General features: G+C 42.4%; 1 protein-coding gene across 7 annotated transcripts in view; it reads right to left on the reverse strand.

Moving 5' to 3' along the window:
- NHSL1 (NHS like 1) overlaps positions 1–25,495 on the reverse strand; it is a 180,100-nt gene that overhangs the window by 89,114 nt on the left and 65,491 nt on the right. Inside the window, exon 1 of one of the 7 annotated variants that reach the window (XM_033054209.2) lies at positions 16,606–17,288. The exons of 5 other annotated variants lie outside the window; for them this stretch is intronic. In XM_033054209.2, coding sequence (XP_032910100.1) covers positions 16,606–16,810 — 205 coding nt within the window. In that variant the 5' untranslated portion in view covers positions 16,811–17,288. Of the gene's footprint in view, positions 1–16,605; positions 17,289–25,495 lie in introns of those variants that run through there. One more of the 7 variants, XM_033054212.2, reaches the window with a different exon arrangement.

The following is a 25,495-nucleotide window of genomic DNA, read 5'->3' on the forward strand; positions in this document are numbered from 1 at the left end:
ATTCCATCTGTACTCCTTCAGTCCCAAGGATCAGTAACTAGCACCCAGATTGCCTCTGCTGCAGGTGCCCAATTTAGCTCAAATTCCAATGTATGTTTCAGGAGATGGGGGCACCTGAAGGCTGTGCTGAAAAGCTGAGAGCTGCCCACAGACTGATGCCATACGAGGGCCAGCCTGGATCACCTGCCATGCACGGGCAGAGACACCCAGCTCTGAGCACCTCTTTTCCCCTGCAGAAAGGAAAGAATTAGAGGCAGCAGACCTCTAGAGCTCATGGGGACAAGTTTTAGAGTGGGGGGATTTCATCACACAGCGTACACAGACCCACACCCCACAGACTACACTGACTCAGACTTGGGATTTATCAGATTGAGTGTACTTGACAAATCAAACTGAGCAAACACTGGGAGCTGGCAGCCAGGGCAGCATCTGAACAACCACACTGCTTCTCCCTGAGCCCTGAGAGCCCAAACAAGCCAGCAGCACCTGAAAGGCAGATGTGCCCTGCTGTTTGAGAGACCTTCTCCCTACACAGGCAACCATCGAGCCAGCAAAAAGGATGGGTGTGTCACATTTCTCCTTTGCATGTTGAGGTTATCAGAAACGACACTCCAGTCGATTATTTCAGGATCATGATTTTCAGTGCACAACAGTGTAATAATACATATAGCATAATAGCATAATACATAGTAGCTGCTGCTCCTGAAGGTAAGAAGTCTACTCCAAGCTATCAAGATAGAGCAAAGCACAGTGACAGAGTGCCTGCAAAGATGCAAGAATCAACACACTCCAAAATAGACTGCTACACAGCACAACTATCCAGTATATTCACTGCTTTTAAGAGAAGGCCTTAGATGGGCTTTTGTATCTTGGAACTAGCAACTTATTCACAAAACCTGAAAATGGTGAAAAGTCTTTTCCTATGCATTCAACTTAGGATTTAAAAGAAAAAAGCTAACATAATTCAATTTAATTACACAAGGTAAAAATGCTTTGCTTCTGTACAAGCTCATTTGCTGCACATAGGACAATCTCTGAAAACTTCCCTCCTTGGTTCATTTTCAGCCAGGTGATCTAGATTACTCAGCCTTTTTAGCTGCAGGCTTGAAAACATTTATCTGTTATACTCTTCATTTAAACAATTTCTGTCCTGCAACATTAATGCTGCAGCAGAAGTTTCATCTTTTATCATTTTGTAATTCCAGTGATCTGCTGAATTGTTGTGAATTGAAACCCTTTTGCTGGAGAGTTAAAAATTTTAAACTTTGCAGGATTTTTGTACACAAGAACGATTTTATTTATGATAAACCACTGCACAGCAAATTGTGTTGTGCAATTCGTTAAGGTTTTCTCTAGGAACACTGGATCACTGTTCTGAAAAGGAATTATTGTTATTGTCTTTTTAAATTGATGGTTGTACCAAGATATGCAAAGTAGGAACTTTGCATAAATAGAAGCTCTTAGTAGAATAAATGTAGTCAATGTTTTATAGAATCATAGAACCATTTAGTTTTGAAAAGACCTCTCAGATCATGGAATCCAGCTATTAACTCAGCACTGCCAAGTCCACCAGTAAACCATGTCCCTTAACTAGCTTAGAAAAACACTCTGAGCAAGCACAGATAAGCACTTAAGTAATTAATGTAATTGTTATTTTTTCCCAGGGAAGTAGGTTTTTTCTAAAAACTCCTAAACCTTTTCTTACAACGGCTCTCCGGTGTCAGCTTTCGCCTTACTTCACCAAGAAAAGTAGCGGTAGTATCAATCTTCAATAAAAACAGAAATATGGGCGTGAAACAAAACCAGTAAGCTTTTCCTAGTCTTTTACTTTCTGAACCACCTGCTGAATAAGTTCAATTAGAAAGATAAGACTATCTCATTGGCCGTAAAAACTCCTGCTGTCGCGACGCCCTGCCCCATCTCTCAATGAGAGGAAGCATCACCCAGCAGAGCAGCAGAGTTTCTGTCAAGCACCTGCAATAACACAGCACGACCAGCCACCCCTCTGCTCCTCTCCGGGCGCTCCAGGACACCTCACCCGTACGGGGGGAAAACCGAATGAAGGCGAATCCGCCTCTGGTGCTGTCTGTGTCACCAGGAGCGGGGCTCCACACGCGGAGCGTGCCGGCGGCTCCCGCGCTCCTGCCGCAGCAGCCTTTTGTCTGCCGGCCTGCCCGCACCTTCCCGCAGGGAAATCCACACAGGGAGCCACGGCCGCAGGCGCTGTGCCCCAGGCCGAGCGTGCCCAGCCGCCCCCGCCCGGCCCAGCACCCTCACCTTTCAGGCAGAACATCGTGCGGCCCGGCGGGCAGCGGCGAGGCGGGGCCCGGCCTCCCTCCTTCCCTCTCCTTCCCTCTCTCCCTCCGCCCGGCCCGAGGGAAACGCGGGCGCGGCACTGCCGGGACAGCTCCTGGGGAGGGTCAGCCCGGATCATCTGTCAGCATTTGTCACTGCCCTCCTGCAGCTCGTGGGCAGCCCGGGGTCAGCGCTAGGGAAGGAAGTCACTGTAATCCAGCTCGCCTGCTCCTTACAAATTACTGGCTTTGCTCTTTTGTGGTCCTCCCCCCCGCGTCTGGTCTGTCTGCAGAAAGTGCTCTGAGCACTGCTATAAATACAGGATCTTCTAAGTGTCTCAACAGTCAAGCTAGAGAAAATGTTTAATTTTGTAATACTGTATATGCCTGTGAGCTTTAAGACTGCTGGTGGATGGATGCCCCATCTTTAGAAGTGTTCAAAGGCAAGGCTGGATGGGGCTTTGAGCAACCTGGTCTACTGGAAAATATTCCTGGCTAGAGCAGGGGGCATGGAACTACCTGGTGTCTAAAGTCCCTTCCAGCTCAAGCCATTCTATGATTCCTCTGCTCAGCACCAGAGATGTGGCTAAAAAGGTTTCTTACATTATTCCTTGTTTCTGCAGAGGAGACCTTCAGTAACAGAAGATACAGCCTTGTAAGCATTTTATTTTATAAGATCACAAAAAGCAGCCACCAGCACTGTGCTTAGCCATGGTATTTGGGTCTAAATGAAGCTGCGTTGTGTTGACTAACTTTTATAGGGCTTGGTCTTGTACAGCAAAGAAATACAAGAACCATGGTAGCCTATCTTGCTGAACAAACAAGACTTGCAATTGTCTCCAAAAGCACAAGTCCTAAAATCCTCCATGTAAAGCCAAATGAAAATAAAGAACATGTGCAAACGCATGTTATCTTTAGGTGGAGGTCCAGAAAAAACCCTGTCCCAGACACCTTGAAAACAGCAACTCAGACCCCAGATGAAGCAGTGTTGAGATGCTGACTACCATTAGCTGGGTTTCAGTACTAAAGAATAACATTTCAAGTATCTGTCCTCATATGCAAAAACTTACTTTGCTTTAGAGTGGACTATGAGTCGGCTGTGATGGCAGAAAAATTGAGACATCACATTGGAATAACTCGAAATCAAAAAACAACATTTACTGATGTAGCTTAGCCTGCCTTTCCACTTTCAAATCCTGCTAGGAAGGGTACAGACTTATGTCAATATTTCTTTATGCTCTGAGAAGCAAAGGGGCCCTTTCCCCTTAAGTCCATTTTCTGGTGCTCCAGGTGTGCATGTGCTCTTTCCTATCCTAACTTCTCAGAGGGCTCTGGAAATAAGCAGTTTATGGAGGCAAAATAAACAAAAACATATTGTAAGTGGAGGAAGGTTACTTGGATACCAGAGGGATTTTAAGGTCCAATCTTGTTAAATCTACTCATTAATTACCTGGAAGGGGAAGTAAGAAGCGTATCAGTGATAATCACCGGAGACTGAGAGCAGCTGCCAACGCTCCACTGAGGACTAAGAAAGGACACAGCAGATTCTAGGGGAATCACAAATACATGTGGAAGCTACCAAAAATACAAAAATAAATAAATTTGATTTAAAAAACCCAAAATACACACACAAAAAAACCACCCCAAAAAACAGCAGTTTGTTCTGCACATGGGCAATGGGGAAAATTGTGTCAATAAAACAAGGAAGAGGAAGCCAGCTGCAGAACAATAATAGAGTCTGAGAAATTAGACACAGCTTAGAGACAATTGCTGAAAAGTCTGACTTGCTCTGGGCCCTAATACCAGTGCCACATACTCCTGTGGGAAGGTTTGGGCCGTTGGGGAAGTGTATCTTCCTCAGGGGATACACTCTGTCCTCTTCACCAGTTTTCCCTTCCACCCTCGCCAGGAGTCAAACAAAGAAGCGTGAAAGGGATTCCCACTTTCCTGATGTCCATTGGGAAGAAGGGAATGCTTAAAACAAAAAATAAGTGAAATAAAAATTCACATATTTTGGAAGAGGCCAGAATTATCTTTTCTCCTGCGTGGCCATTTGCAGTATGAAATCAAATTCTCATCAGGGAACCAGTTCTCCTACACCCTGCATCTCATTTTGCAGTCTGTAACTCTAGGGAACCAAATTTCCCCATCATACCTGGGTGAACTCTACGGAAATAACATGGAAATATCTTCCAACATCCATATTGCAAAGTATGCTGACTCTGCAAAGCATTACATGTTGTGCTGGATACCAAGGAACAGCTACAAAAGTGAAAGAACATAACCCACCACATCTATCCCATGACAGAAGCATCTCTCTCAGCTGCCATAATGCCATCTGACATAGCACCTCTTGGGGGGCACTGCTCCCACCAAATGGATGCTAAATAGACTGGCTCCATAGAGGAGACCACAACTGACACGGACAACTGTGCATATATATATATATATATGTTTAATAGGGAGTGGTATGATCTTTTAAATAGAAATTTTTAGCTGCACAAAGTCAGGAGTTTTGAAACACCAAATCACACCTTTCATCCTCTCCCTTACCCTCAACTCACTGAAATGTCTATCAGCTGTCCAAGCACAACTAGAATAAAAGCCGCAGTGTCATTTTTCCCTTGTTGAAACATAACATTGCTAGTGCCATTTCTCTTAGCTGCCCTAATCTGAAAATGCAACAGGATGAAAGGGAAATAAATTCAAGAAAAATATGTACATACTTGCACCACTAAAATGAGCATGAAAGAAAATCCAGCTCAGATCTGCCCAACTCACAGAGAAAAATGATGAGGGTTTGGGCTCTTTCTGTCCTGCTCCACTCCACTCCACATGTTGCTGCAGATCAAGGTGCATCCCAATTTGACTGTCAGCTAGCAGGGCTGTTGGGGCATTTAATTAAGCCCTGTTTCCTTTTAGAACCAAAGCAATCCTTGGAGACATCCATTTCTGATACCCTGGATGGGCGCCAAATATAATTTTTCTAAAGCCTGAATTCTTCTTACACGTTTGCCTTTCAATCTGTACATAACACAAAAGCAAAAGCAACAGAACAAAACAAAAAACCCAAACAACCAAACCCAAACCACCCTGAAAAGCTATCCAAAGAAAACAGCTGGAGTAAAACTAAAATTTTCAATTTGAGGGCTGACACAAACCACACTATCTAGTCTGCAGGCAGCTCAAGCACTAAGGAAAACCAGACCCAGAACCTACCAGGCCCTGTGCTCCCACTGGTGATAAGAGACACGAGATAAAGAGAGGTTAGATCAGCCCCACCATATCTTTATAGAGTCAGCACTGACTCGGAAACCAAGCAGTGGAAAAAAAGATATTAACCATTATTTTGATAAGTAAAACCAAATATTCTTACAAATCTGAAGCAAGAGAAAAATATTTTGCTCTTATCTCTTGCAGCTGATACCACATATTATATTACCTATTCTGCTCGAGGACTGAGGGTGGAGTTTCCTCATAGAGTGAGGAAGGAAAGAAGTATTTCAAAAATTATATAAGTTTAAGAAAATTGTTTGAGGAAAGTCACAGCAAATGTAATGAAACAAGCAACTTACTCAAACAACCAGGCAGAAAGTATGTCCCTTAAAGCAGTAACTCAAAGTAACTCAAATTGCTAAGTATTCACCATAGCAGGAGCTAAAAAGAGGCACCCTGTCCTGCAAAAAGTCATGCAGGCAGGTGACTTGTGATGAATGGATCTTTCTAAAATTATCAGTGAAACAGCTAGCATAGAGCTACTCTTGCACTCCAGATTTGCAGCTACAGGGCCTTGTCCCACCCTTCAAGAGTGGCATGAGAAATACAATTTTCCAAACTGTCAAATGTAGAAGAAAAAAATTTGAGTTTTTCATACCTTTAAGGAGCTGGAATTAACAGAACCAATATAAACAAATATATTTAAAAAAAAAAAGTATGCCCATAATTAGAACAACTTTCTTCCAATAAAACCTGTGACACTATTTGAATTTTTTTTCCTAGAGAATTAAATCTAAAACAATTATCTTTAACTTGAAGGAGGGACACAGTTCCACTTTGTTCCTATGTAAACTCAGGAGCCAAAGTAAAATCCTTAAACTATGTATCTTTTTTTCATCAAAAGATGATTTTCACTGAAAAGCCTTTATTTTTATTCCTACCCTAGCTACAACTATACTGGTGAAGTTTTCAATCAAATACTGCAGATGGCATTTGTGAGATCCTGTTGTGGTTTCTGATTATTGCAAACAAAAAGTTCTTCTGTAATAAACCCAGCAGTGTCTGCAGGTGCAGACACAAAGTGCTTGGCCTTAAAATTAATAAACAAATTATTTTAGGAATGGGCTGCCTTCTGCCTTAAGTGAGGAAGAAAACAAACACAATGAAGTAATGAATTAGTTTGCCTTATCTTTTGTTTGCCTTACTCTTCAGACAAAGGGCACAGAAAGGGCAAAATCTTTTAAAGAGCTGCTGTAGGTCAAGAAAGGAATCTGTAACCAACTTCTCCAAATTCATTCAGGAATTTCTTTGCCACAGAATTTGAACAAAGAGGGCATTCCTGGTTGTGCGGGACACATGACCAGAAGAACACCACTAATTATATGGAAACAGTGGCTGATGGTCCTAAATTTAAAGAGAGACTAGAGCAGAAATTCTGAAGAAAAATCCTAGGAAAACAACAGGCAATGCTGTAATTTCAATCTGCTCCTAAAAGACCCGCTTCTCAATTTAAAAAAAAAAAAAAAAATCACTGTTTTGCAAGGGTTGTGTGCCAAATTAGCTTTGATTAATGGATGCAACAGGGCTTTATTGATATTGTTTGCTATTACAACAAAACAAAAATGCCCCTCGCGGCCACTTTCATTTACCCAGTCATCTGTGCATTGCTCCAGAAAATTGCCACAGGTTGGCAAGGGCTTGCTCCCTCAGATTGATGTCGTCAGTGTTTCACTAACCCTGCTAACAACAAGCCACTGGGGAATGCTCTGAGGCCCCTTTGGGGAATCAGGAATACCAAAACCACAGGCAGCATGAGGAACACATGAATTCCCCCACTATCATCCTGGCATCCAGACAGCTGCACCGTCCTACAAGGATGAGAAGGAAAGAACAGGTTGTTTCCTGAAATATGCACAATTATGGCACATTGTAACCAAACAGAGCAATGGTCTTTTATTAAAAAAAACAAAAACACTCTCCAAGGCTGAAACAAATGCCAGACCAACACAATGCAGGAAAAAAAAAAAATCAGTTTCTCTTCTGCCCTAAGGTATAAGAGTGTGCAGACACACCACCCATACTACCTGGGGAGCTGTCTTCATTCACACCATCACAATGCTTACCTAACAAGAAATAGTTCAATGAAAAACTGAGGTAAAACCAACGGCACGTTAAGCAGTTCCCTTCTGATTTAAAGCTATGGGCTAAAATACACTCAAGTCCTTGACAAAGAATTACAAGAATTGGCACTTTAGCATGAGCTGTCCTTGGGCAGCAAATTGAGTATTCTTGTCAGTAAGCGTGCTAGGGCAGGGTGACAGAGCCACTTGTAGGTTGTTACAGCTTCACACGAGTAGTGCAATGGGAGCCATTTCTGCATTCCCACCTGTTCTCATTCCTTCCTTGGTACAAACCTGAGACAGCCCCGAGGTGCTCTCTGCCGTTGTCCCTGGGGCAGGAACACAACTGCTTCTTCCCGGAGATACCGGTATGTGAGAAGTGTCAGCACAGAGCAGCTGCAACAAAATGGGTTATTCCTTATTTGACCTGATTAATTTAAAGGATTTCCTGCCTTGCTCACAGTCCCAGCTGAATGACAGTCTGACAGAGACCGTGGAAGAACTGCAGCCCCCTTGCTATTGACAGCTCCACTGTCAGAGCCACTGGGAAAGGAGGTGGGGTGCTGAGTGCAGGGCATCTTCTTCCTTCGCAAAACCAGGTCAAGCTGGTTGCAAATCGAACACAGAATTTAATACCTGATTCTGGCACTGCATTCTGAAATAAAAATGCAGTATTTACCATATATGGCATTACATGCATTACTCGAGGTTAATAAAATTGAGTTAGTAACTCCTGGATGAGAGTTTCCATGTAAGTGTACGGTAGGCTGTAATCAGTCACCCTTACTCATCACCTCTTTGGCAGTCTGGATTACAAGGGAGAAAAATATACAAAAGACTCCATGGAAATTACAAACAAGTACAAACAAATTTCAGTTTCTAAAAGGCAACAGCCTCTACTATTCATTAGTTTCTGTCCCTATTTCAGACATTAAAATTAGACATGAATGGCAGAATCAAAATTAAGAGCCTGTTTCTTCCAAAAGTCCCTCTTTAATTAATGTAGTCATTAGCAAGGTGCCTGCAAGAGTGTGATTCAGAGTATTAAGCCTAATACATAAACTTTGAGCATCCCCACTGCATTAGGGAGCAAACATCTGCATATGCAAAACAAAGCCATGGGGAAGAAAAAAAATAAAATTCAGACATGCAAACAAGCAAAAGGAAAGAGGTGACAGGAGCAGGTCTGATGGGATGTAACTAATGGGCACAGAGTGCGTGGAGGGCAGGGGCCCCTCCAAAGCAGTCAGGAGGTGAAGCTGTGCCTCACTCCAAGAACTCCCCCTATCAAAGCTGACCTGCTAACTGGTAAGCACAGCTTCCTGTACCATGATTCATGGACATGGCCCCCAGTTCAAGCAAGAAGTGAGAAGAGGTGTGTGCAGAAACCTCCCCTATCTCCTCCGATATCCACAATATACACTATATACCCTGGTGCACTGTTACTGTGGACCTGTGTTACCCTGGAGAAAGTGTGACCAGGAATAACTTCTATTTAACGTCCCCACGTGCTACGCTCAATCAAAATGCAGCCCAGTCACTCCCTCAGATTAGGTGTTTGATCTGACAACTTCTGAGCATGAAAACCTTCTAGGGTGATTCTCAGGTCTCCTATTTTGGAGTGAATGGGTAAGTAAGTGATTCACCAGTTGCAAAGCGCCTAATTCACAGCCCACAATTGCCTTCCAAACACTACAAGTTCACCACGACTCAATGGCCAGGGAACCCATCTGCTTCAGGGAGATAAAGTGCCAGGCAGAAGCTGCCATGCCATATGTAAGGGAAGCTCTAGAAGGAGCAGAGGGTGTACATATTAATTACCTTTCCTTGGGGTGGAAAATGTGCCATTCTCTTAAGTGTCCAACATACACTCTCACATGCTGAAAATACACCTTGCTTAGGTACCAAAAGCACCTAGGCCTTACCTTTTACCCACTTCAGCTCAGGCTTCGGAACAACAAGCTACAGATTCAGGTTGTAACAGCATTAACACTTCAATTCTTCAGGGAAAAACAAAACAAAACAAAACAAACAAACAAACAAAACAAACCCAAAAATAAACCCCAAAACAAAACAAACAAAAAAACTCCAGAGGTTTCCACTTACAAATGGGAGAGGCTGGTAGATAAATTATATTAATAGATAAATATAAGCAAAACCAAACACCCAAACCACCCCCCGCAACAAACGAGGTAGATGACAAACCTAGAGTTTAATTCTTTTACTTTATTGAAATTCTGCAGCTAAAAGACAAGAAGAAAATTTTTTTCATAGTTTAAATAACAAACTGTAAATACACCCTACTTGATTGTTCCAAATATTATAATAGAAGTTAAATATGCTCTTTCAGAATCCATCATCTTTAGTTATTTAGCCACATTCTTAATAACCTCAGCTTCACTTTCTTTTCATTTGTAACAGATTGGAGGGAAAACAAGAAGTTGTTATATCTGCAATGTTCTGCCAGAATGGTGAGCTGACCATACTGGAAATAAAGGTCCCCTCAGTTTTAGAGGACAATCCATGAAACAGTTGGCTAACAACTGCATAGAAACAGAATTTTTCGTGTACTCTATTACTCAACAAGCAGTGCATGGGAAAGCACATACAGCACGTTGTTTCAGCTCAAACAGTGCATCCAATCACTGGAAAGCATCCAGCCTGCTTTATAAAATATAGCTACTTAAGAGTAAAATATGAAGGTCAGGAGGCGTCAGTTTTGACCCCTAGTGAGGGGGAAACATTTCCCCCAAGTTTGCAGCCTAAGGATAAACTGGACATTAGAGGGTACCCTGGGAACAAGGAAAAATGTATAAAGTGTATAAAAGTATAGAGAAGTTTACATATCATGAAATAAAACTGGAAGCCATTCAAAGCAATGCACCCTCAGAAGGAAAACCACAGCACCTCGTGTGTTCCTTCATGGCTGCAAAGAAGTAAGCAAAGGAGCACTGCACCAGCAACCCTGCTAATCCAAACAGCACAGAAACTGCAAGAAAAATTTGGAATGGAAACACAGGGTTTAGGAAGGTGCTACTGAATTTGTTTGTGTTTCCCACCACTGTGGTCTTCTACAGTGCAATCAGCCAAGAGAACTCTGGCTGGAGCTACTCTGCGCCTGAAATTCAAGGTGTCCAGCTGAAGGCAAGGGTCTCACCTGACAGCACCACAGAGCTACCCAGAAGGAACTGGGATCTGCCCCAGGAGTTCTCAAACACCAGGGGTTAACTTCCCCTCTGCCTAAGAACAGCACACTTCTAACACACGGATTCAGCAACACCACACAAGCCCATTCTTCCCTTCAGCTCCTCCATCCTAACAAAAAACATTCCACAATCCCCTGAGAGATTAAGAGTCTTCAACACAGTTAACTTAGATTAGTTATGGCCCTTGGAGTAGACAGTGAAACCAGCCACAACTCTTCATTTAAAAAAAATATCTACTGGGAAATGTCCTTTAGCACAGACTGCTGTTCTTCTGTCACTACTTCCTGGAGAGGCACAGATAGCAGCCGGGAAAAAAGGAAGGACTGCAGCAAGTTTGTAAGATTATAATTTTTTTTTTTCATTTCTCTTCTTACCAGGAACACTTTTGATCAGATAAAAAAAAGTTTGTTTTTTACGTAAAGGATATTTGCACTTTTGAAATAGCAAATAAATGGAATTTGGCAAGGTTTTTGTAGAATAAATAACCATGATGTCTAGATCCATGGTTTTTTGGATAAAGCGGAAGCAGAGGTGTGGGTTTAAACAAATGGTTCTGTGATACTAATGCAGCTGTTCCATGATACCAACATTTCTTACTTAAACTTGTTTCTGTAGGTTACAAATTTTTACTTAGCAAACCCATTTTCAGATTCCCATCTGTGGCAATATTTGCCAGAAAACATAGGAAGGACAGAGCAAAGTTTTGATTAATTTTTTCTTTCTGTACAAGCACCCAAAAGTTGGTACTTCAAGTTATAGATAATGCAGGACTTGTGACTGTCCCCAGCTGTTTTACCAGCATGAAAACTTTTGTTTGCCACTGTATAACATTAAAGTTTTACAGAACCCTCTGCTGTACCATGATAAAAATATGCTCAGACAACTAGTACATACATCAGTAATTGAAGTAGTACCTCTGTTCCCAGCTGTGCTTCCATAAAAGCACAACATCCAACAGTCCAAACACAAAAATTTGATATAAATAAACTTGACCAACTGTTACAAATGCATAGAACTATATCTAACTTTATCCTTGCACACAGAACCTACAACATGTAAAAGGTAGTAGAAGACAGAAAATAGGCTTTTGTAGCAAATCTCTCATCATTTTTTCCTTTCAAACATTCAGATTTGCATATGTATGCTTATGCTTACTAAATAAACGTTAATTAAAAAAATATATCCCTCCAGAAAACATACAAAACAAAAACAAATTAAAACCACAACCCAAACAACAAAAAAAAGAAGCCTTTCACAAAAAGGTATATAAAGTATATAATATTTGTTTTGGACTTATTCCAGCCTCTTACACAAATGCTTTTTGAGGTTTCCATAAATGATTATTTATGGACTTGCCCAAAGCTTCAAGAATCCTTTTCACAGACACACACGCCCCAATACTACAATCCATCACATGCTATGGCTTCTACAAATGTTAACAGTTCCCTTTGGGTTTATGGGTCTTTATCTATGTAGTAACTGACATGACTTTTTCCCACTTTGAACACAAGATCTTGTCCAAAAACACACAGAAAAAAAAAGCCCAATAAAACAATTTTACATCGGAATAGTAACAAAAAGTCTGGATTTGGTAATCTTGCTTATGGAAACTTAATAGTTACTGGTATCCTTACATCTCATTACTAAAAAAATGTGATTACTTGTCTATTCCTGAAACGCCCTTGTAAAATATATTCTTGACTTAAAATCCCAAAATGTAAAAGTTATTTGGACTAAAGGCTGGGGTGATGCTCTAGTGCTGCAGTTGAAATCAGAATTGCTTATCTCTACCCTGAGTTTCTACAGGAAACACTGAAAATACAAGCTCCAAAACCAAAAAGGTCTTGAGTCTCAAGTTTGCCTCTGGAACATTAATAAAAACTCATATGACAGTATTAAACTTACATGATGTCCATTTAACCAACCATAGGGAGTATAGGCATAACTACAGGGCATCATTTTTACTGACGTAATAAGGCAACATCAATACTGCTACTGTGACAGCTCAGTAATTGTTCAGTTTATGGAAATCTGACCCCTTGGTAAGTGTGATGTTCTCAGACTATGGTAAATCATTAGGAAGGTAACTGACAGCTTTGGTCAGAGTTGTCATCATTGCTTCCATCAGACACACCGTAAGGACACAAAGCTCAGCCCACAAGGACTTATTTATGAATTTAAATTACTTTTAGCATTAAAACAAATTCTTACATTTAGACTGGTTTTGCAAGGAAGAAAATGGGCATTTCACACGCTATGGTATTAAAGACCTGAGACTTGGTCAGCAAACAGCAGAAAGCCAGTGTCTGCCACCTTCTGAACTAGGCTTGATCAGTCATTAAAACACAGTTACCTGAGAAACACGGTTTCTCTAATGACTCTAAATAAGTTTTCCAGGTAATATAACCCGGAGTAAAAAGCAGCCAAGACTTTTAACTTCCATGATGCAGAAAGATTGGAAAGCAACAAGTGAAATGGAGGGAGTGGGTAAAACATGAGAGCAATAAAGAGACAAGAGCTGGGGGAGAGCTTGGAAAACCTCATTGTGTAAGAGCTGCTTCTGATGCACTGCCACCTGGCCAGAACTGACTGCTAGTTGTGGTTCTGCAGCACCTGGCCAGAAAAGCTGAGTTAAGATGTTCTGATGCTACCATATGACTCATTTCCTTTTCAAAAAAAATTGAAGTAAATATGGTGAAGCCTGTGCCATGAACTAACTCATGTGTTATCTCTATTCGAAGTTACTTGCTATGTCGTACTTGTGATAAACAGCACAGGAACCACTGTCCCATTTTTCCACCTGTCAGAAACCCTTTGCAACACACCCAGGCACTTTCATTTCAAAAAATACTCCTCCCAATCTTTTTCCAATAAATTGTTTTCTGAAGGAAAAAAAAAGCTCTGAGCTTCAGCCTGAAAATACGTGCTGCTCCAGAAAATAAAACATCTGAACTAAAAAGCCTGATTAAAGAAGAAACGTGAGAGTTATAGTGTGCCTTCATTTCAAAGGGCCTCCAGCTGACTGAGAACGAAGACGGCTGAGCAAGAAATGCTTCCAAACACAAACCTTTATTTTACTGTCAAGTTTTGCCATCTCTTCTACTAAGAGCTTTATCAAATGTGAAGTCTGATTGGTGCTAGCAGCTCCAAAACACTCTGCACTACTGTGTACATTTTAAAAAGGAGAAAGAAGCAGCAGCCCCTGACTTCCACACAGGCAGGGATCAGCCAGGCAGGACATCAGGGTGTGCCTCAGGTTCGCAGTTACCCGATGTTTACTTTTGTTCTTCTTGCTCATTTCAAACTGGCAAATGCAACCAATCTCTGCGCTCGCTACTGTGTGCAAGCTCCGGTTTGCAGCCAAGGCAGATTAGCCACTTTGCTGGTGAAATACCACGCAACACATGCTGCCTTGTGCCTGTCACCCAGCAGCCTGGTGGGAATGCAATCTGAGCCTGGAGGGGCAATGGAGCGGCAAAAGAAGAGGTTTTAAAAGACAGGAAGAGAAACGGCTCAGAAAGAACAATTCCTTCATTTCCAGCTTCTGTTATTAACACTCCTGCCTGTACATGTACAGTTAGGAGAAGGAGAGCCTGTGATTTGTCAGACTGTTTTTACCAATTTACCTGAGCAAGCACTGGTGGGAAAACTATCCTGATAGCTGAAAAACTATTATAATTTTATCTAGCTTAGAACAGTCTGGATTTCTATGTAACACTCACTATGTCTGCTATACCTCTCATTTCTTTCTAGTTTGTGTTAATTTAGTGATGTGGTTAATTTGAGCACCAAAGGCAATACTGTTTTGAGCCTTCAGTTTTACAAAGTCTGGCAAGCAGTAATGCAAAGAGCAGTGGAGCAAATTAATTCGAGAACACAAGTGGCCATTTATCACACACGGTTTTGCCTCTGAACACAAACCTGAGACAACCACTCTGCCAGGTATGGATTCTCAAACTCTTCCAACACCATGCAAGCCTGACTCACAGCCCAGGGTAAGAGACTTGCAGCTGTGACAAGATTTTCCTGCCCAAATATATTACCCCACACTCAATTCAGCCCTGGCAATCCCTGTCGGTCTGGAAGAGGATCCTGGTCAGACAGAAATGCACAGTTAGATTTATGATCCAGGCAGATTTTACAAGTTGAATTAAATTGTGCCCTTCAAAGAGGAAATAAACTCTGCATAATATAGACCTCCCCACACCTTCCCTTCAAAAATTACATACTGTCATCTCCTCCATAGGCAGGCAGGGAGGCTTTCATAGCCTGCTGCCCAATTACAGGAGGAATTCTGCCCTCCCCCTCCAGCCTGTACAATGGGCTCTTTATGTAAATCACTCAGAAAAATTAATACACCATTAATCCACCAGTAAAGCTTCCTTTCCCATCTCTGCCCTGCGGTGAGTGCACAGGCTAAGGAAGGCAACACGAGAAGCTTTATGGAAGCTACATAGAATACAGCAGCAGGGCTCAGTGGTTTTTTTGATCTGTCCAAGATCCCATCCCACAGGCGTTAGATGCTAATCTGGCACTGCTGTACAATATCAATATACCAACAGTCAAAAGTAAAAATTACTGGTTGCAAATGTAAACTCCCTTTTTAGAACTTTTTCATCAGCAAAGTAGGTTAAAAAACAATCTTCAAAGCACAGATTAAAGTTGTGTCCTAGCGTGCAGGAGCAAAGCACAAGCATATACATCCTGTGTTAGTGTTCCTGCATACAAACCATTTACTAAAGCCACAATGTCTTCTGACACGGAAGTGAAATTCTGATCAAATAGCTATTAACTGCTCCCAGAAATGAAAAGAAATAAAAGGCCCTTTGAAGATCAAATGCCCTTAGAGAGCCTGCCTGCTCTTACAAAAGTGACCTTACAGCACAACTGAGTCAATCTTACACTTTCTATTAACAAACTACTGCTCTGGCAGCACTAGAGAAATTACAACCAAATTATTCCCTTTACTGAGTGTTTTCAACCTTACGTGCACACACACCCTGCTGCCCTCCAGCCAGCTACTGGTAACTGTAGCTCACCTACTCACATGAGCAAACTTCTGAAATTTGTTTTGATTTATGGCAAATATGAGGTAATTGGTTATTTAGTGACCTGACAAACTTCATTCAAAACAGAACACAAAAAATAAAAGTACTTTTTAGAAGTCTCATGTAAAATATACTCCGAGTCTGAACATTTCACAGGTTCATCCAGAGCTGCTTATCCTGTATCCTAGATGTCCCTCCTCTCTGTGGAGCAGCTCCCATCACTTTCTCATCATCACTTTCTCATCATCTCTTTTATTTTGCATCTGGGACCTCTTCTCAGTCTGTCCTCATAAAATAAAATACACTTAAATTTTTCCCAGCAGGACCATGAGGCAGTCATCCAAGAAAAGCCACCCAGTCATTCAGAAGTGAAGTCTTAAATGGCTTTTGGCTACATATTTTGAAGACAGATTCTTGCAGCACCTGCCCAAAGACTCTTGTTACAAGGAGCATAAATAAAACTTACCTATATCCCACACAATCAGTACCCAGATGGTAAATTAAAGGCTTTTCCTGCTAATTTTTATAAGCTTTCACAGCTTTAACCCACCCCAAAAAACTTGCCAAGGCAGTGCTGCACCTCGGCTTTTGTGCTGCCCTCCTCCTCCTCCCCCACCTGCGGCTCCTGGCCCCCGGTGGGAGCCGAGCAGCTGGGCAGAGCATATGGAGCAGGGCTGGCACTTGAGCAGCAATGGCAAGGGTTAAAGAGAAAGCAAGTCACCTTTCCTCTGCTGGCTCCGGTAGGTCCAGTTCTCGTCATCCTCGTCTACCTGCTGCACGCACATGGAGGAGAGCTCCCCATCGCTGCGAAACAATCTCTTTGTCTGCCTTGACAAGGACGAGAAATTTATCCAGCTGACAGCACGCGAGAGGGAGCCTGGGTTTTGTTTGAGTTTGAAAGATCTCGAAACACACTCCTTTTTCATTTTCTCTCGAGCCAGCCACTGGCGTCGGTTCCAAAGAGACCTCTCTGAAATTGTTCCCGTCCCCTTTCCCCGCAGTTTCGCGGGAGGCTAAACAAACTCAACCCGACCTCAGTCCAGGTTTCTTCTCGCCGCCTATAAACCAGCACCAGTATGGAGGTAGATGGCTGTGCCAGCCCAGCTCCCCTGAAGCTGTTTTGCTACAGCACTTAGGGAGCTGCCAAAGAAAACAAAGGGGAGAAAAGCAGCAGAAAGTGGCACCTTGCAGCAGCTCAGCCGAGCATGTAAAGGCTGAGCAGAGGATAGCACTGAGGCAAGAGTTTTCCCCATTCTCCACTCAACAGCAAAATCTGTAGCTCCACTCTTCTCGCTGGCATCGCTGCCCAGAAGCGTGCAGGCAATCCAGCCCTCTCTCCTGGCTCTTCGCAAACAGCCCACGAGGAGGGAAGACCGGGGATCACGCCCTGGCATGGCACAGCTCACGGGGGACAATAAAGCGACTGCACTTCTGCCGCCTCATCCTGGCTTCCCTGCCCTCCCTCAGAGAAAAGCCTGGTGAAGGAGCTCCAGGAAGGCTCTTCTAACAATAAAACCGACTGCGTGGCTATCGCTTAGGATTAGAGTGAAATATGATAGGCTCGCTCTCCTAAAAGCAAAACTCCTCCTTTCCTCAGCCAGCTCAGTGGCAGCGCAAACTTCTGAACTCTGTGTGCAAAAATAGGAAAGCACTTGTGCACCTCTGTGGACTTGGAGAGGGGGAAAATAAAATCCTGGAGCTTTTCCACACCAAAAGCATCCTGAACAGTGTGCTGAAAACATTAGTGCCCCTGTAACTGGCGGTACATTTGAAAAGAAACGAAATAAAAGTGCACAGACATAAACAAAATCTGAACAGATATTCAGCGATCAGGCTCTCACTGGGTCACTACAGCTCATAAAACAGGTTTCTCTCCCAGCTGTTACATTCTGCTGCCTTCTCTTTAAACTAGCCGCTAGGAAAAGCACTTCACAGTGCGAAAGTTTTTAAAAGTCAGGCGCTATTGAAAGCTGCAGTGCTTGCCCTTCATGCCAATGCTGCTTCCAGAAGGGAATAAGCCTGCAAGATGGAGAGGCAAAGGGAGCATTTTAAAGCAGACAGGTTACACCAAGGCACCCCAACACCCGTGGGTTTTGCTGGAATTGGTCGCCAAAAAAATAGATTTGAATGTGGGAGATAGCCAGTAAGATCAGCTCAGTGAATCCTCAAGGAGATGGTGGTAGCGAGGAATAGGGCGGGTGGGGGGGAAGAAAAGGAACACAAAAACATATCCTTTATCTGAAGAGCAAACATTAAGGTCTTAACATCCTAACGGCTGCAGATGATGTTATCAAAAGGACAAGGATCATAAGAAAACAAGGGTGCAGAGTTCCGGGTCCCAAGCTGCCACTCAGATTGACACTACTGCAGAACACGCCCCAACCCTTTGGCAGATGCTACCGCAGCCCTCTGGATTCTGCTGCGCGGCCTCTTCAAAACCATTAAAAACAAAGGCTCTGGCTTTTTCTGAAACTTATGGCTCTCTGACTCATAATAAGAGGATAAGGTTTAACCCACTGACTGGGAGCAGAAAGCTAAGTACTGTATCAGATTACCCTATGAATCAACCAGGCACACCAAAGTGACCTTTGGCTCTCCCTAACACAGCACAATGAGTTGGCCAACTGTCTTCTGTAAATAATTTAATAGGCTGCTTTTAAATTGACCTCACTCCAACGAGGTGGTGCATATGCACACACACAGGTCTCCCACCACTTCCCGAAGTCAGTGGTGCTGTAGCAGGGTTATGGAGGGAGTGTGTGAGTGCTGAGTGTGTGCTAAGCGAGTGGGAGTGGGAGCTAACACTCGCTAACACTCACTTTTCTCACTGTGTCATCAACTCCTTCTAGTTTGGGGGCTTTTGTCTTTAACAATCACCACTCCCATCCCTGATGAGACAAGAGAGCTGTGTCGGGTTGGGAAGTTTTCTTTGTTTTTCTTTCTTTTGCTTACAAGAAGACTTGAGAATGTGGAGTGAGATACCCCTAGAGACCCAAGCACTGAAATTTCCATTTTGGAGCAGCTCATGTACAAATAGGCAGGATTTAATATAAAAATCAAAGACTCAAAGACCATGCTTAAAGTCAACTTAGTTCTTTTCACAAAGAGCAAACATTTGGAATTGCCAGTACTGAAAAGTACAGAGAGCTGTAAACTACCGCAGCTATTATTGGCTAAATTATACAGATGTATAAAAACCCTGGTAGGAACTGCAGAATCAGAGTCATCTCCTCTCCACTGTACTACTTAGAAACAGAAGATCAGAGGAACCAACACGAAGGAAACCCTTTCAGGTTAACCCAAAATGGCAGGGTAAATCCCAGAGGCCTCCCCAGAGTCTAGGCAGCGATTTAATTCCAGAAATTTTCCTGACCTGTCTGTACCTCTGCCTTTTTAACACGGTGCTGAGTCACAACTTGGTGATGCAAGGGCAAAAGCACCGTGACTGACCATAACATTTCCGTTGTTATTGTAAACAGAGTAGTGCAATGTTTTACTCAATTTGGTATCATCCGATTTCATTGGAGGAAAAGATTCATTGCTTCAACACTTCAACACTGTCAGCAACACAGAATGCTTATTTCTAGGTGACAAGCTGAGTATCAGCATGCATCCTTATACGTGTGGATCAAAAATAAATTTCCCAAGATCAAGAGAAAACAGCAATTACCATTTGAAAAACAATACATGTTGAGTAACTGTTGCAAGTTAAGCCATTCTTTAATCACTAGCCAAATACAATGCCTCGGAGTTGGAAATTTTAGGATCTGAAACACTGTGGAGGCTTAAATTTAATTATGTAAAACACTCCACAAAGACATATAAAAGAAACAGGTTACACTTCTAATAAACCACACTACTTTTCCAACCTGTTTTCTCCCTTATCACGACAAGTACATAGGTTTCATATTTTCCAGGTTATGTATGTAAAGATTAAGGCATTATTTTTACTACATTTTTTTAATACAGATCCATCTCAGTAAAAAACATGAAGGAATCACAGAAGAAGAAACACACGGCTTGAAGTAGAAAGCGAAACTGGTTCCATCCCCTGCCCTTATTTATTTAGTTTTAGAGGTGAACGAGACCAAATAAGCATAGTCACGCGTACCATCAGGATTTTAATCATGCATCACAACCTGATTGTCTAAGAATTCTCTAGAAGTTAAGCAAACACACATGCATGGTTCACAGCCATGGTTCTTTTAAGACCAGAAAAAACAGCCAAAAAAGGTTTCACAGAAAAGGTTTTGGGTCAGTGTAAAAAATCAACAAAGCAGAAAGACAAAACCCCCAAAACACCCCAGACATGCTCCATTTTTGGCTTTTGGCACAACCCGCATGTGAATTTAATTCCTACATATCCTAGTCTATCATTTCTCATGACTCAACGAGACAGTAACATGGGTGATACACAATTACAGCTTGCTGGGATAGCTCCAACAGCTGAGAGGACACCTCTCTCTCTCAGGCTTCCCGGGTGTTTTCCTTCAGGTGGTAACAACTCATCGTCAGCAACTCATCATCAGCCAGTCATAAAGCCACTTGGATTAAGCACTGGCAAAAGCCCACGGAAAACACCTTCCCTGCAGTCTCATCCCATCCTTGCAAAGCTCTTGCTGCAGCCATCGAAAGGAGAAGGCTGCTCCAGCAGCCCTGAGAACCCCTCCATCCCAGAAATTGCCCCAACACCACCAGATCAGCTACATGTGGTCACCTCATCTCCAGGCAGATGTGTGATAATTTCAATCAGTTTTGAAACCATATCAACCTGACTTATATCAGAGGTCTTTATCTATACTGTGCCTGTTCTTTTAGAGGTACCCTCTGAAATGCTGGCATAGCAAACCCTCAAAGTAATCCATATTCCTGCATGATTATTTACAGCAAGGCAGCCATTGAGAGCATTTCAGTGTAAGAGGGTCTCAAAGTTCCAGTTAAGGTTGTGTCCCTTTTTATGTGCAGGGCACATAAGTAAGAAACTCTTTCCCTTCCAGTGTGAATGGATCTGCGAGGGGAAGAAAATAGTAAAGAAATAAAGGAACAAAAATGAAGTTACTTGCTCAAGATCACAGAAAGGATAAGCAACAAAACTGAGAAAAGAAAGTAGGTCTCCTGGCTACCAGCCTTGCGACCTACTTAAGTAGGCCCCGTCTCACACAAAAGCAATGCCTATTAATTGTTTCTATCACAACCCTTACAGAGCCTTTGAATGCCCTAATTACAAAGAAAAACTTCCTTTCTGTTTTTACCCTTTTGGTTTTGGGTTTGGTTTTTTTTTTTCAATTTAAAAATACACCATATCAAAACTAAAGGAGGAGGAAGTTTTATACTGTTGGACTGCTTCCAAGTAGCCTATTCACATTTCCAACTTTATTAGGTCCACAAGGAAGAAAAAAAATGAAACAAACAGACTGTAGGCAACTATTTTATCCTACAGAGGATAAACCAGTTTTTGGACAGGTCTGTATGATGCACCTGCCACCAGTGTCTCTTCCTCCTTTCAGCTTCTGTGACCCAAAAGGATTCACTGCATCAGGGCAATGTTTTCTCTGATTCAACAGCTGCACTTGATTTGATAGAGAAATTCTGTAAAAACACGGATACAGTTTCTATAAAGTGCTAGGCTAACCTGGAGCTGGTTCTCCCTTCAACAGCATCTTTATGTAGGGATGATGATGGCTCTTACTGAGAGAAATCAGGCAAGGAACACGAACAGTGCAAGCTGGTTGTTAGCCAAAAAGATATTTGTAACAGAGGCAGAACCAGCACCAGAATTGCCCAGAAAAAAAAATACGCTGTTTTTCTCTAAAATGCTTTGATGCCAAAAGAGCAGGCAAGTTAACTGCACATGGAGACAACCCACCTGCTTCAACTGCATACTAATGCATTCACAAGCTTTTGGCTCCCTTCATCAGCGTAACTCCAGAACTGATGCAAACCTCAAATTTCATAGAAAATGTGTTGGCAAGTTTGCAAGGAACAGGGTAAGTACTGATGGCAGGAGCAGTTTCAAGTACTGAGCTTTGCCAGGTAAGAGTGTGATCAATACCTTAAGGCATTTAAAAGACTTGTAGGTGCGACACCTGGGGACATGGTTCAGTGGTGGACGTGGCAGTGCTGGGCTAACAATTGGACTCAATCATCTTCTTTCCAAGTGAAATGATTCTATGATATTCTGAGGGATGCAGGAGGAAAGGGCTTGAACTGCGTGAAGTTTCAGCCTTGCCTACACGCGGATGAGCTTTTTTCTGCATGAGGTTTGATTCTGTCGTCCTACCTAAGGGGACGAGTACAGGGCTTTGGGGACTTCGGGCAATGTGCAAATATTTGGGGAGCTCACGGGCAGCCCTCCCGAGCAGCAGCGCAGGGCAGGGCAGCCGGGAGCGGCTGGGAAGCCGGCAGGTGGCAGCAGGGATCCAGCAGGGATCCAGCAGGGATCCAACCGAGGGACCTCAGCAGACAAGTTACGGTGACACACGGCAGTGACTTACATTTCAGCAGTTTGCCTGTAGTAAGCTGTTATTATCTCTGCTTGAAACGTAATTAGCAATTTTAGTGGTTTTTCATTCGGGCATGACAACTCACTAATTAAGACAGGTCTGCTAAAAGCTCCCACTAACTGTAGTCACCGCCTCGATTCCTACACACGTTCTCCTAGGTTGTGGGGCTCTTGCTTTCCTAACACAGAATGTTTTTTAAAATCCCCTAACCATAGGGTCACCTCCTTTCCACAGCTGAGGTTTTGGCCAGGGAAAAACTGGAAAAACACACTGCTCACAAGTGTTAGCCAACACATCCCAAGTGCTGATAGACTGGGAAGATTAATTATCTAAGTATGGAACTTTTGCGGACAGAATAAGTTTTCTGTCTGAAGATTGTGGGGTTTTTCCACCCCCCAGGCACTCATCTGTTTGCTGAATCACCAGAAGTTATCAACAGCAGTGCTGATCAACCTGGGAAGTCACTGGGAGGGAAACTGGAGAGGTTTTCCAGCAGCGCTCAGCACCTCGGCACTCCTGTGCCCCCCTGCCCTGACCCTTCCTCCAGCAGCACTCACCCGCTCTGAGCCGCCGGCACAGCTGGCACCAAGGATGCTCCGAGTGAAACCACCCCGTGTCTCACAGGGCGACTCCTACCTCCCAGGAAAGCTGTGTGCTTTTGTAGTACCCTGTATCCGCAGGTACTCCTCTTTGCTCTGGAACACCACAATGAACACAAGTTTATAAGCTCAGCTTGCTCTGCTTTAATCTAAATTGTAAGATAATCTTAGTCTCTCCTACTTTACTCAGCATATGCTGTGTTCATACTAAGAAGGGGCTTAAAACACTTTTAATACCTGACCGCTCAGAAACTTTGCAACACACCAGTTACATGAGAAATTTAGAAATAGGAGACTTTGGTGAAGCACAAGAAACTTCTACAGAATCATCCAAGTTTCCTGTGAAAATGCTGCATTGAAAGTAACTGGAAGTCAGTTAAAAACAAACTATATAAAAAATTAGTTAACGTGTAATTGAAGATCATCCTACCAGCAGGGAAGTACTCTAAAGACAACTAAATAAATGTCTATTTCCCACTTCTCTGCTTAAGAGGATACCAGGGAAACTGCAGAAGGGATAAGGCTGTTTGCTTTGAGGTGGAAGCCCTCTGCTGGTTAACATAAACTAATTAGTGCTCTAATCTAAATGTTTTTGTAGATAAGAGGACCACAAAGAATAAGAAGGGAGGCAGCGGCTTAAGAAAAAGCAGAGAAGAACCATCAGCATCTCAGAAATCCTTATTCTTTAATATTCTTTACTTTTTTCCTGATTGTATTTACATACCCTTTGAATTACAAAATACGCATTTTAATAAACTTTACTAGGTATTTGCAATAATAAAATGCTAAAAAGGAACTTTAGAACCCTGTGAGACACTTGGGCAGACCTGACCATTCAAACACTGAAAACACAGTTCATATGAGTGTTATAAACAGGTTTCACTGTCTGATATACAAACCACAGGAGAGCATTTCTTCCTACAGATACAAATGCTGTTTGTGCACATCTTTTTGTCTTGAGTCCTGTATCTTTAAAAGACATTTCAAAATTACTTCACAGTCAAACCAGCAAAATTATTTACCTTACTGAAACTGTATGTGAGACTCTTCCAGGAACCCATCTAAGCATACACTGTTTTTGTAAACCATGCATAAATACTGAGAAGACATACAAAAAAGGGTTCACATTTGCATGTGTGTGCACAGGTATAGATAGGACTGCAGCAGTGCTTTTTCAGTTTATTGCTATGTTTATATGCCAGCTAGGCCTGGCACACGGTAAGTACAGAGGAGTGTGTTGCAACTCTGGACAAAATTTGTAAATGAAACTCAGGCCCACCACGCCTGGAAGAATGCTGCAATCTCCTCTCTTCCTGACAACAGGCCCTAGGTTAAAAGAAACTCATTTCTAGGCGGAGGATGAGCACAAGGAATGTTGCTGACACACACAGGGTGAGGAAGAAAACACTGAATTTGTGTCTTAGTTACTGTCCTACATAATCATATTTAATCCAAATTAAAATAGCTCTTTTAAAATCTTGATGAAAATGCAAGAGAAAAAGAAAATTCTAAAATAATGAACATATGGCCTATTTATGTGCTCTCTCTGTATGAAGTGCCTGTGCATGTGCTCACTCCATATGTACACATCCACATATTCAGCAGGGGCACTGTGACCAACAACAAAAATTTTTTCCCACCCTGCAATTTCCCCTTCCGCCATATAGAGGTCTGAAATCAACTTTGATTTTTAATATTTTTTTTCAATCTGAAACACTTACATATTTTCCCTTACCAGCAGAAGTTTCTAAGTGGAAAAAATACAGAATACAGAAGAATAGTGTGCAGGGTCGGTCCTGCAGAGCTGTGCTTCCCCCCTAAATAAAACATTTCAGACACAGGAAGTGTTCACATTCATCAGCTGCAAAAATAAGGTGAGACCAGGAAGTAAGAATAAAGTCCAAGTTATCCTCAGTAGAAGAGAAGACGGGATAAATAACGACATTCACGCTAGCAAGCAGGAATAATCTGATGCTACCTCTCAACAACTGGCATGTGAAATAATCAGCCTCAACAAAACAGTTGCTTAGTCGCAGTTAAAAACCCAAGAGTATCAATTCTTAAATCACAGCACAGAGAAACTAAATCAAGGCTTTGCAGTCTTCTGCAATTTGCACCACATCATCTTGTTTACATATCTGAAGAAAGCTCATCTTCTGGCACTCACCGAAATACGGAGTGGGAGGGGTAGAAAGTGAAAGAGAAGTCACATACTATTGAAATTACAGGTGTAAAAAACTGTTTGTTCATCAGATACTAATCTGTTGAGAGCCCAGTGGATGTCTCCCACAATAGTAACACCCCAAACGCACTTTTCCCATGCAGGAGAGTTTAGAAAGTAGACTCACTGCCTTCTCACAGCCAATGCCAACCACCAATCACTATTTCAGGTGGTTTCATCAGGGCAAATAAGATTCACACCTTGATAGTCATTGTTAAATGAAGTCATCCAGACGTTTCACTATTAACCAGTGGACTAAATTACAGCCTTAGTCTTCACCTACTGCTT

Source organism: Catharus ustulatus, chromosome 3, assembly GCF_009819885.2.
Source record: "Catharus ustulatus isolate bCatUst1 chromosome 3, bCatUst1.pri.v2, whole genome shotgun sequence".
Classification (NCBI taxonomy): Eukaryota; Metazoa; Chordata; class Aves; order Passeriformes; family Turdidae; genus Catharus; species Catharus ustulatus.